The 13,189-nt window shown below is 43.9% G+C and overlaps 1 protein-coding gene across 1 annotated transcript in view; it reads right to left on the reverse strand.

The window, feature by feature from the left end:
* Window positions 1–1,828: 1,828 nt before the first annotated feature.
* Window positions 1,829–13,189, reverse strand: part of LOC124545917 — a 123,025-nt gene continuing 111,664 nt past the window's right edge. The window contains exon 4 of the mRNA XM_047124878.1: window positions 1,829–1,989. Coding sequence (XP_046980834.1) covers window positions 1,829–1,989 — 161 coding nt within the window. The remainder of the gene's footprint in view (window positions 1,990–13,189) is intronic.

Genomic DNA, 13,189 nt, shown 5'->3' on the forward strand with positions numbered 1-13,189 from the left:
AGTGTCTTGAAAGAATTGGAAATCTCTGAAAGAGTGTACTAGTTTGTTTTTTTTTCTCGGAGATTATTTCGCAACAAATGTAGGAAAAAACAAGTACCGATGCACTGTGGCCATTAAAATTGCTACACTAAGAAGAAATGCAGATGATAAACAGGTATTAATTGGACAAATATATTATACTAGAACCGACATGTGATTACATTTTCACGCAATTTCGGTGCATAGATCTTGAGAAATCAGTACCCAGAACAACCACCTCTGGCCGTAATAACGGCCTTGATACGCCTGGGCATTGAGGTTTGGATTGCGTGTACAGGTACAGCTGCCCATGCAGCTTCAACACGATACCACATTTCATCAAGAGTAGTGACTGGCGTATTGTGACGAGCCAGTTGCTCGACCACTATTGAGCAGACGTTTTCAATTGGTGAGAGATCTGGAGAATGTACTGGCCAGGGGAGCAGTCGAACATTTTCTGTATCCAGAAAAACCCGTACAGGACCTGCAACACGCGGTCGTGCATTATCCTGCTGAAATGTAGGGTTTCACTGGGATCGAATGAAGGGTAGAGCCACGGGTCGTAACACATCTTAAATGTAACGTCCACTGTTCGAAGTGCCGTCAATGCGAACAAGAGGTTACCGAGACGTGTAACCGCTGGCACCCCATACCATCACGCCGGGTGATACGCCAGAATGGCGATGACGAATACACGCTTCCAATGTGCGTTCACCACGATGTTGCCAAACACGGATGCGACCATCACGATGCTGTAAACAGAACCTGGATTCATCCGAAAAAGTGACGATTTCCTATTCGTGCACCCAGGTTCGTCGCCGAGTACACCATAGCAGGCGCTACTCTCTGTGATGCAACGTCAAGGGTAACCGCAGCCATGGTCTCCGAGCTGATAGTCCATGCTGCTGCAAACGTCGTCGCACTGTTCGTGGAGATGGTGGTTGTCTTGCAAACGTCCCCATTGTTGACTCAGGGATCGAGACGTGGCTGCACGATCCGTTACAGCCATGAGGATAAGATGCCTGTCATCTCGACTGCATGTGATACGAGGCCGTTGGGATGCAGCACGGCGTTCCGTATTACCCTCATGAACCCACCGATTCCATATTCTGCTAGCAGTCATTGGATCTCGACCAACGCGAGCAGCAATGTCGCGATACGACAAACCGCAATCGCGATAGGCTTCAATCCGACCTATATCAAAGTCGGAAACGTGATGGTACGCATTTCTCCTCCTTACACGAGGCATCACAACAACGTTTCAACAGACAACGCCGGTCAACTGCTGTTTGTGTATGAGAAATCGGTTGGGAACTTTCCTCATGTCAGCACGTTGTAGGTGTCGCCACCGGCGCCAACCTTGTGTGAATGCTCTGAAAAGGTAATTATTTGCACATCACAGCATCTTCTTCCTGTCGGTTAAATTTCGCGTCTGTAGCACGTCATCTTCGTCGTGTAGCAATTTTAATGGCCAGTAGTGTACATATCCATTGGGTGCCTCCAGCAGCAGAGAACTGATCCACTGCTGGCCGGCCACTGAACGGATATTTACGAAGTGCGCTGCCAGTGACAATGAGAGCCCTCGGCGAGGCGAATGCATAAAATTTAGCCCGCCGCCAGCACTCGAACGCAGGGTGGAGCGCGCGGTGTCGCGTTTCAAAAACGACGCCCGGCCCGGAGCTGCCCGGCCGCGATATATTTATTTTGATACGCGCGTGTCAATGGCGCGCGCGATGGGGCGGCGAGGGCCGGTTTATGCGCGTGACAATGCCACGGGCCGGCACTCGCCGCTACGCGCGCTCCGAACTGTTTATGCGTTATTTTTGAGCGCCCTCCGGCGGCCGGGCCGCAGCGCTGCGAGCGCACTCGACGCGCCGCGAATCGGCGCCGGGTGACGCCCGGCGGCGCATCCATCACCGCCGCCGACGCCGACGCTCTGTCGAAAAGTATCGGCCGGGCGCCGCTGCGCCGCTGTGGGCCGTGTCAGCCCGTGGAGAGCGGTCCTCGCCAGCGCGCGATGGTGCTCGCGCGCTGCACACCTACCGCTACTGTGCGGGCCAATGGCAGCGGCGGCCGGGCACTCCCTCTGCTCGACGAGAACTCTCCACGGTTCTCATTCAACGCAACCGCCAGAAGTCCCACGATGAAGATCTACGAGGGGCGTTCGATAATGAAATACTTTTTTTTTTTTTTTTTCTGGAAGCTGTAACGCCGGAAATGCATATCCTCCTACTTGCATCTATTGTACTTTAAATTTTTTTCCTTATTTTGTTACCTGAAGATATGACATTTCTGTGTCTTTATGTATTGAATTTGTTTTACAATTGTATTTAAGCATTGATGTCGATGTATAATTGGTTTGTTTTGTAAATATTATTTGTATTTTTATGCTGGGTCTGGCCTAGGGAAAACTATGCTATCGAACGATTACATCGATAGGTCGTGTGAAGAACCGAAGTGTTTAGGATCTTTGGTAGTGTTAACTCTGCCGCGTGGAGCGCGGGCAGAGTGGAGTCTGGCTGGAGTAGGGCGGTGGAGCAGGTGTGTTGTGTGAAGCTCCCGCGAGTTGCCGCGCTTTCGGGGTTGGGCAGCATGTAATTGCGCTCGACTTGCTATGATAGTTTCTGACACAGTGTCGCGGATGGGAAGCATTAGCTGGTGCACATCAAGAGCCCGTTTCGCATGGTGACCGTGTCGAGAAGAAGGCGCGCCAACATCCAGCTTCCGCAACAACGACGGCCGACAATGAGTGACTGTCGCCACCTCCTCGATCGACGACTTCGAACCGTCAATCAACCAACAAGAAAACCTAGAAGCACGTAAAGTCTTATAACTGTATGGCAGACCTTTAGATTTTCAAACTGTTCAATTCGTCTCACAAAATTACAGCAACGTACCATGAACCTTTGTTGCTCATTGTCCCAATTGCGTTACCAAGCAGGGTCCCTTCCTTTTCCGGAATGAACCCGAGTGTCGTTGAAATTCAAACGCCAGCATTAAAGTAATATAATTACATTTCACTGCTTTAATTTCAAAGTTCAGTTAAAGTATTCATGGCTGGCTACAGTATTTAGATTACACAAGCACAAATTAGGAGTGCGAGTTTTGATACCATATTTTAGCTTACCTGCGACTGCAGCTCAGCTTGGTACGTACTAAATTTTACTATTGTTAATTGTTCAGTATCATGTAATTCAAGTTCAAAGTTAAATCTCTTATTTCTAAATTGGGTAGATTCAAGTAGCTTTTGAAATGCTTGTTGAGGTAGCCCAAGACTAACCTTATTTTATTGAATTTCGTAGTGCTTCAGAAACAAAGTTCACTATTAATTTCAGTCACTAAATTAACTTTCAATTTTCCGGTTTTATTAATTCTTTTGCTAAATTAAGTCAGAGTGTAGCGAAATTTATTACTTCTGACAAAGATTCAGTTTTCACACAACACTTGTCAACCTTCAGTTGCAACGCTTTTAGTGCTAATTATATGTGCATTAATGCTTCATTTTCAGTTATTATAGTAGTTGTCCATAGGACTGGCGACCGTACTTTTGCCCAAATCTCAAATATCTAATTAACGCCGATTAATTGTTAACGTAATGACCCACATTTACTTTCTATATTAATTTTACCCTTTTCTCAAAATTAATTTCCACCAATTTCATTTGCATTTTTCCTTTCATTTAGATGTAACCCTTTCCTCCCTCTTTACCGACAAATTATCTTCGGTGAAGATTGCTTTTCCCAAATTTCCATTAGGTGCACGCGGTTTAATTTTTCACTGTCATTAAGATCGATAAGTGAGGGGGAGGTTACAAAGCGTGTTGATTTTATTCAGGATTCCAGTACACTTGAAACGCTACAGTAGTGGTTCAAATGGCTCTGAGCACTATGCGACTTAACTTCTGAGGTCATCAGTCGCCTAGAACTTAGAACTAGTTAAACCCAACTAGCCTAAGGACACCACACACATCCATGCCCGAGGCAGGATTCGAACCTGCGACCGTAGCGGTCGCTCGGTTCCAGACTGTAGCGCCTAGAACCGCACGACCACTCCGGCCGGCGCTACAGTAGTTTCCGGTCCATAAGCATCAGGTTTCGCTGCTCCCTCGCACGGGGAAATGCAAACGGAGGAGGCTCCACGGCCAATTTTTTTGCACGACGCGACTGGCCGCGGGTGCAACACAACCCATGTGGACGAGTGGAAAGAAATGTGTCAAGCTTCATAATACGTATATATATGTGTCGTGTATTATGCATTTCTTGTACGTGAATGTGAATCTGCACATGAACTTTCCTAATCCTCCTCACACCCTTCCATAAAGCGTGGCCAAATCTTCGTTGGGAAGTAGTTCTGTAGTATAGTAGTGCCAACCATACTCCTGGGTAGGGGATCAGAGAGATAGCACAGGCAGGGGAAAGTCAAAGACGTTCCAGTGTCACAAGATTTTGGAGTGGAGAGGTTGGTCACGGCCAAGTGGTTCGACCACCCCTCCACGGGGGCCCAGGAAGACCTCTGGGTGCCCGCGATATTCTGAGGGTGTTACAGAAGACGGGTAAGTGAGCAGACGTGCCCTCAGTGCGTCTATCTCAATGTTCACGCGTGGCAGAGAGGTATTTGAATATTTGTACTAATTCTTTTATTTCCAGCTTCGGATTGTGTAAGGAAATTAATGTTCTCGTTTAATTTCGGAAATTTGACCCCCTTTGTATTTGGTCCCCAGTCTGCCTGTTATCGTCCTCATATAGTGGATGTCCTATGTAAAATATTGGGAGACTTTGGTGGTATACATTTGGCCATCGCAATTCCGTCTTGCCCGTAGAAATGTGGGTGCAGATTAGTATATAATATACCCGAGCTATAAGTTGTAAAACTGTAATATCTGTGAACTGGAACAACTGCTGCAATCGCTGTAAAATCGAGTGATAATGTTTAAAATAAATAGGTGATCAATTGTTATGAATCTTTAACATACCTTAAAAATCACAAAGAAGTCTAGTTACAGGAGTTCATTTAAGATAAAAGATATAGAATGCAGGGACCCACACATCAGCGTGTGAGCCCTCCAGCCCCTTGCCTAGTATCGTACAGACAGTGCACGCTCTGTAGGTAGCGCTCTCAAGCTCCACTCCCCAGTTATCCGTTGCACAATTTTCATTCAGGGCTTGACGACATCAACTTTCATCTGGCGTCCCTAGGCAAGGAGGTATGACGGTAATCTTTCACACTGTACTACTCCCCAGTATGCTAAAATCCCTATCTTTCAACATAATCTCCGTTCAAAGCGACAGCCTGGCGGCACCTTATGTGCGATGGCCTGTATGTCCGCAAGGTACTACTCAGTTGGTCGACACCGGAGGCAATGTCTTGCTGCATCAATAACCTCCCACAGAGTACATCTTTCATTGGGTGAAACAGGTGTAAGTCCGAAAGTGCGAGATCACTGCTGTAGGATGGATGAGGAAGAACAGCCCAATGGAAATTTTTGTGAATGAGTTGGGTTGATTTGAGGGAATAGACCAAACAGCTTGGTCATCGGTCTTCTCGGATTAGGGAAGGATAGGAAAGAAGTCGGCCGTGCCCTGTCAAAGGCACCATCCCGCCATTTGCCTGAATCGATTTAGGGAAATCACGGAAAACCTAAATCAGGACGGCCGGACGCGGGATTGAACCGTCGTCCTGCCGAATGCGAGTCCAGTATGCTAACCAATGCGCCACCTCGCTTGGTTTTTGTGAATGCCTCTCAGATGCGCAGACTTGTGTGGGGCGTTATGTTGTCATGGAGAAGGAGACGTTTGTTGTTTATGGCTTCGTACACAACGGTAAGGAGAGATAGGCTATAGAGTGGTGCAGGAATTGTCATCGTAGGAAAGCTGGACATGGACAGAAATGATTAGCGAACATGTTAACACAATAAACAAAAGATTTACTTAATTTGTATTTCTTCAAGTGCTTGAGGTAATACTATAAATAATGTAGCAAGAAACAGAGTCCATTTACCACAATGTCAATAAGGGAGAGGTTCTCTGCACTGCAACACAAACGTTCGTGTCAGAGCCACACTAGCCGGCGTCTGCCTAGCTCAACGTAGCAGGTGGGTTGAGTGGGTGCCATCTGTGGTCCTATATCGCGGCATCAGTGGGTGCTTGTAGTCCAGGGCCGCTAGAGGCGTGGGCATGCACCATTGGGTCCTCTACATCCTCTGTGAACACTGTAGGCTTCTGACGGGAAATTGCAAAATTGCAATTCCGTTCCTACGACGCCCATTAGGGGAATCCATAAGTCATACCACAAAGTTCGTTTTCATTTTTGGGGCAACGAGAATGCTGAAGTAGTTTTTTTTTTAAATCTTTATTGCAAATTTTATAATAATTATACACACGTAACCCACTTCCTTAAGTGATTAGTGGGTCCTAATTTTATCCAAACATTGATTGCAGCTAGATACAAATCTGATTAATTAGTGAGCTACATCTTTAACTAGGTAACAATGGGCAACTAATTTATCTATTACTGTTAATATTAAATTTATATTACCTACGCTTAACTAAACTCTACTGCCTGCAGCATCACAGTTGTGTCAGTAGTTCATAAACCTACGTTTTAGAGACTTGCCCATCGAGCTAATCCCGATGGGCGTGGCCCTGACACTGGGCAGGCCAAAGATGTTACTCGCTACACATTCCTAAATAGCTAATTTCCTAATCTAAATCCTGAAGTCGTTACTTCAATTTCCTCAGGTTGACATGATACACTACCGAATTGTTCGTTGCACCAAGAGGCAGGATATCAAAGAGAATAATACAGCCGCCATGATTTTATTGGCTGAGGGTGCACATTGAACTTTTTCTTCGGAGGAGAAGTTCTGTGGCGCCAGTCTTTGGATTGCCGTTTTGTTTCCAGTATGAAGTGATGAACCAATGTTTCATCCCCTGTGAGGTTGTTCTACTCGTACAAAAATTGTCACGATCGGTATCGTAACGCGCAAGCAATTCCGCACAGATGGTCCGTCGTTTCTTTTTATGGTCTTTCGTTAGGAGGCGAGTACCACACCTGGTGGACGAGTGTGCCAGCACTACCAACAGAGACGTTCAGTTGTCCCGTGAGATGTTTCATTGCGATCCGTCGATCGCCTGGAATGACAGGGGCCGCACGCTGCAACACAGCACGAGTCACAACTGTGTGCGGCGGGAAACAGGACAACCTTGTTGCGATGAAGACAGACGCCCAGCATAATGACTCAACGTGCTTTTGTTCACTGCCAGCTCTTCGTAGACATTCTGAAAGCGCCTATGAATATCTCCGATGCTGTGATTTTCCGCCGAAAGAATGACAGCTCTCTGCTTGAAATGCACCTCCGTTATAGACGCCATTTCGAAGGCTGTATAGCGCTGCCACCTATAGGAACTTCATGAAACTATAGGGGCTAAACCGGGAATATCCCACAAAGTCGCACACCATATTCCGCATTTTTTCAACCGAAGTGGACCGAAAAATAACATGTGCTGCGCTGATTTTTGAACGCCTCTCGTAGTACGTTCGAAAGTATTGTTAGAAAACCATACCCTTGTCCAAGTGATGAAAAGGGGGACATACAAGGTGCCTCTCCGACGTGGAATAACAAACCAAACGGCGGGCAGATTATGGTCAAAGAAATCGAAATGTCATGCAGAATTCTGCATGCAAACCAATATTTATAGAGCAATCGCCAAGTTTCTATAGCTCACAAAAGACAAGACTGAAGGACATGACACTGCGAAACTTCCTGGCAGATTAAAACTGTGTACTACACTGGCACTCGAACCCAGAACGTTGCATTATGCTGTCAAATGGTTTTACTGACTGAGCACATGCATGGCTGCCACGACAGCCCATCTCCCTTCTCTCCATACTGTGAATCGTGCAAGGTTTTCCTTTTATTTCTCACTATCCTCTCGAGTCCTGAGTTCAGGTTTTCAGTACTAAGGAAATTTGGTTCTGTCAAACACGATATTTCTCGACCACAAAAGACTTAAATTTTCTGACTGAAAAGTTAAATTGGTGTGCAACATAGTGTTCTGGGACAAAATAAGTCTGAAATACTAAATTTAAAGACAAGTGTCATTGACAAAAATTTTAGGACATTTTAAATGTGTATATTTTAGGACATTTTAAATGTGTATACAACTTATGTGCCAACGGCCTTGCCACAGTTTTAACACCGGTTCCCGCCAGATCACCGACGTTAAGCGCTGTCGGGCTGGGCTAGCACTTGGATGGGTGACCATCCGGATTCACTCAGCCCTTGTCAGGCAAACTGAGCAGCTACTTGATTGAGAAGGAGGGGTACCGGTCTCGTAAACTGACGTACGACCGGGAGAGCGATGTGCTGACCACATGCTCCTCCATATCCGCATCCAGTGACGCCTGTGTGCTGATGATGACACGGCGGTCGGTCGGTACCGTTGGAGCTTCCAAGGCCTACTCGGGAGGAGTTTAGTTTTTTTATACGACTTATGTGTGGAAATGACTAAGAGCTGTGAAAAATCCTCAACATTAAACACCTATTGTTATTGTGGTCTTCCGTCCAGAGACTGGTTTGATGCAGCTCTAGCCCGTGCAAATCTCTTCATCTCCAAATAACCACTGCAATCTACATCCTTCTTAATCTGTTTAGTGTATTCATCTCTTAGTCTTCCTCTACAATTTTTACCCTCCACGCTTCCCTCAGATACTAAATTGGTGATCCTTGATGCCTTACTACATGTCCCACCAACCGATCCCTTCTTCAAGTCAAGTTGTGCCACAAATTCCTCTTCTCCACAATTCTATTTAGTACCTCCTCATTAGTTACGTGATATACCCATCTAATCTTCACGATTCTTCTGTAGCACCACCTTTCGAAAGCTTCTATTCTCTTCTTGTCTAAACTGTTTATTGTCCATGATCCACTTCCCTACATGGCTACACTCCATACAAATACTTTCAGAAAGGACTTCCTGACACTTAAATCTATACTCGATGTTAACACATTTCTCGTCTTGAGAAACATTTTCCTTGCCATAGGCAGTCTACATTTTATATCCTGTCTACTTCGACCATTATCACTTATTTTGCTCCCCAAATCGCAAAGCTCCTATACTACTTTAAGTGTCTCATTTCCTAATTTAATTCCTTCAGCGTCACCTAATTCAATTCGACTACATTTGCTTTTGTTGATGTTCATCTTACGTCCTCCTTTGAAGACACTGTCCATCCCGTTCAGCTCCTCATCCAGGTCCTTTGCTGTCTCTGTCAGAGTTGCAGTGTCGTCGGAAAACTTCAAAGCTTTTATTTCTTCTCCATGGATTTTAATTCCTACTCCAAATTTTTCTTTTGTTTCATTTACTGCTTGCTCAGTATACAGATTGAATAACATCGCAGACAGGCTACAACCCTGTCTCTCTACCCTCTCAATCATTGCTTACCTTTCATACCCCTCGACATCTGGTTTCTGTACAAATTGTAAATAGCCTTTCGCTCCCTGCCTCCTTCAGACTTTGAAAGAGAATGTTCTAGTCAACATTGTCCAATGCTTTTTCTACGTCTACAAATGCTAGAAATGTAGTTTTGCTTTTCCTTAACCTATCTTGTAAGACAAGTCGTAGGGCCTCGCGTGTTCCAACATTTCTACCGAATCTAATGTAATCCTCCCCGAGGATGGCTTCTACCAGTTTTTCCATTCGCCTGTATAGAACTCGTGTTAGTATTTTCCAACCATGACTTATTAAACTGATAGTTCGGTAATTTTCACACACCTGCTTTCTTTGGGATTGGAATTATTACATTGTTCTTGAAGTCTTAAGGTATTTCGCCTGTCTCATACATCTTGCTCACTACATAGAAGAGTTTTGTCATGCGTTGTTTTCCCAAGGCTATCAGTAGTTCTAATGGAATATTGTCTGTTCCCGGAGTCTTGTTTCGACGTAGGTCTTTCAGTGCTCTGTAAAATTCTTCACGTAGTATTATATCACCCAATTCATCTTCATCTACGTCCTCTTCCATTTCCATAATATTGCCCTCAAGTACATCGCCCTGTTATAAACCCTGTATCTACTCCTTCCACATTTTTTTCTTTCCCTTCTTTGCTTAGGACAACTTTTACATCTGAGTTCTTGATATTCATACAAGTGGTTCTCTTTTCTCCAAAGGTTTCTTTAATTTTCCTGTAGGCAGTACCTACCTTATCCTTAGTTATGTATGCTTCTACATCCTTACATTTGTCCTCTAGCCATCCCTGCTTAGCCATTTTGCACTTATTGTCGATCTCATTTTTGGGACGTTTGTTTTCGTTTTAGACTGCATGATTTGTTGAATTTTTATATTTTCTCCTTTCCTCTATTAAATTCACTACCTCATGTGTTACCCAAGAATTTCTACTAGTCCTCGTCTTTTTACCTACTTGATCCATTGCTGCCTTCACTATTTCATGTCTCAAAGCTACCCATTCTTCTTCTACTGTATTTATTTCCCATATTTTTGCCAACAGTTCCCCTAATGCTCTCTCTGAAACTCTCTACAACGTCTAGTTCTTACAGTTTATCCAGGTCCCATCACCTTAAATTCCTACCTTTTTTGCAGTTCCTTCAGTTTTAATCTACAGGTCATAGCCAATGAATTGTGGTCAGAGTCCACATCTGCCCATGGAAATGTCTTACATTTTAAAACCTGGTTGCGAAATCTCTGTCTTGTCATTATATAATCCATCTGAAACCTTCAGGTGCCTCCAGGCCTCTTCCACGTCGGCCAACCACTGCCACACTCGGTGTGATTTTAATTCCTTTTTTTCTTGGTCTCTGTCTGTGTCTTTCTTGTCTTGTGTCGCCTCTTGTCATCAGCATTGTTTGTTTTTGTTCTTTGTGGGTGTTTCAAGTTCGTGGAAAAAGGGAGCGATGGCCCTAGTAGTAAGGTCCCTTCAATCCCAGAAACCAACCAAACAAGTGGCGTACTTGCCACTGTATGAGAACTTTGTGTCATTCCGTATGAAGGTTGTGAGTCTCCGACACTACGAGCGGTGACTACACTAAGCAGTGTATGTATTAAAGCAGAGTATTTGGTTTAGTGGTGTGTGGCTGACAAGTTCCTTCTGATGTGGGTGGGACGGATAAGTCGGTGACGGCGCTGAGGAAAGTACCCAGGCTATTGCAGCTGGATGTGAACGCAAGTGGAGGACCGCTAGCAGGTCACAGCAGCTCACCAAGTTGGAAACGTCGAAGTGGTGAGTTGAACAGTGTGCTGCCGCGTGCTTGAGGAGGTGACTGAAGAACTGAAATCTAAAATATTTATTGAAAACTCTAAAACAGCCTACTACAAAAAATCTAAAGATAGCATTGAATTCACGGTAGAGAGATGAGCCCACTAAAATTGTTACCGTGTGCATACAATTATTATTAATAAACATATTAACATTACACCAAAAATTGTTTATGAAGTTAGTAACAAATGATACAGACATACAATATATGCTTGTGACTAAGATTTATGTAGATCTTGATATCAAAATGAAGATGCCAAAATAAATATTTCTCGACATGTGCACAAATGATATCGCTGGTATGGGACGATTATTTCATTAGTCTATCAATCCATACTTTTATTTTGTCAAATGTTGGTAAATTAGTGTATGTAAGATTCTAATTTGAGCAACGTAGGACTGATGCATCAAAGTGAATAAAGCTGTAAAGCTTTCTGCAGCTCTATTAGTGGCGTAGAATTGAATGAAGCCAGTTATTTTGATATGTTTAAAACTGAATAATGTGACACTAAGTTCCGGATCAACCGTGCATATTTGTTGAACATATTTGAAATGTATAAATGTTGTACTATGTATAATCTCATGACTGATGGTCGAGTTAAAAGTTGCTTCAATGAGTAACTCAGTGGGTCACATGACGAAGTTTTCAAATAGGCAGGCACAGCAGAGTTCAAGGTCTTTCGTCTTTGTCTCTTGGACGGTGAGGTTGTTTTTCGTAAGGTGCTGTGCGGCTAGTGGCCGCTTGGGCTTAAATGTTATTCGGGACTTACAAACATTTCGGTGTGCACCAGCTAGGGACTCAGAAATATTGTGGAACTGTGAGTGATAGTCGACACCAACTTAGTGAGGCTAACGGTGATTGCATGTTTCAACCATGGCGAATTTGTTGCTGTATAAAAGTTCGTACACGCCAGCTCAACTTTAAGATTACGTAGTACTTCAAGTGATTTGACACATGACTACATGTCTTCAGTTCACGTTCCTTACTGTCTGCGTACGCTCTGCTTGCAGTGGAAAATTAAACAATGTGTGGTCTTGTACCTATATTACGTTCAGAAACAACTTATGTGAGGCAGCCATTCGGAATAAATTTGTATGTGATTTGCTAAAGCTTACATCGGCATTTGGCGAATGGGCCGCATAGGACGCTTTAAGCATAGGCAGAGCGGAGCTTTCTCTGACACGCTGCTTTAACAACAATAAACCTGGGCATGGAAAACTTGTGGCGGAATGGACGAACTCGTGAGTCCCTAAATACAGATATTCGTCAGTTCGTGTCAACAGACCGAGAAATACACCTTTGTGAGTACCATATGAAGAGTGGAAATGTCAGTTAGCATTTTTCAGGAGTCAAAAAAATATATTTCTTCTTGTAGTGATTTGTTTGTATCCAAAAAGTCAAAAGGCTTTCTGACATTACAGAATTACCATGCTCTTTTCATTACAGAAAAAAATAATCAGAAAGATTAGGAAAAAATAACTTATTAAGAACGCTGTAACTCGCGTACTAGGGAACTGACCGGTTTTAAGTGCTAATAAGGACTTTTTTGTTTCAAGTGCCGTTGATACTGGGGCACCACGTTTGCTTGTGATAATAGGAGAACAAATGAACAACAGTTCTGTTTTAACTAGCAGACCTGTAGACCGTAAAACTCATTTCTCATACCTTTAAATTAAGTTAAAGAGAAAACAGTATCTTAGTATTCACTGCTTCTCGCGCAACTCCATTCTTTGGATAAGATTTTGCGAAATTTACTATGCTGTTGAGGAAGAAATGGCGACATCGTCAAGAGAACTTCATGTTTTGCAACAGATAAACAGAGCCAGTCCTTCAGATTGAAGTAAAACATGGAATTATCAGTCATGGTAATTCCTCTTTTGAATATAGTGTCTTTTTCCATC

Source organism: Schistocerca americana, chromosome 8, assembly GCF_021461395.2.
Source record: "Schistocerca americana isolate TAMUIC-IGC-003095 chromosome 8, iqSchAmer2.1, whole genome shotgun sequence".
Taxonomy (NCBI): Eukaryota; Metazoa; Arthropoda; class Insecta; order Orthoptera; family Acrididae; genus Schistocerca; species Schistocerca americana.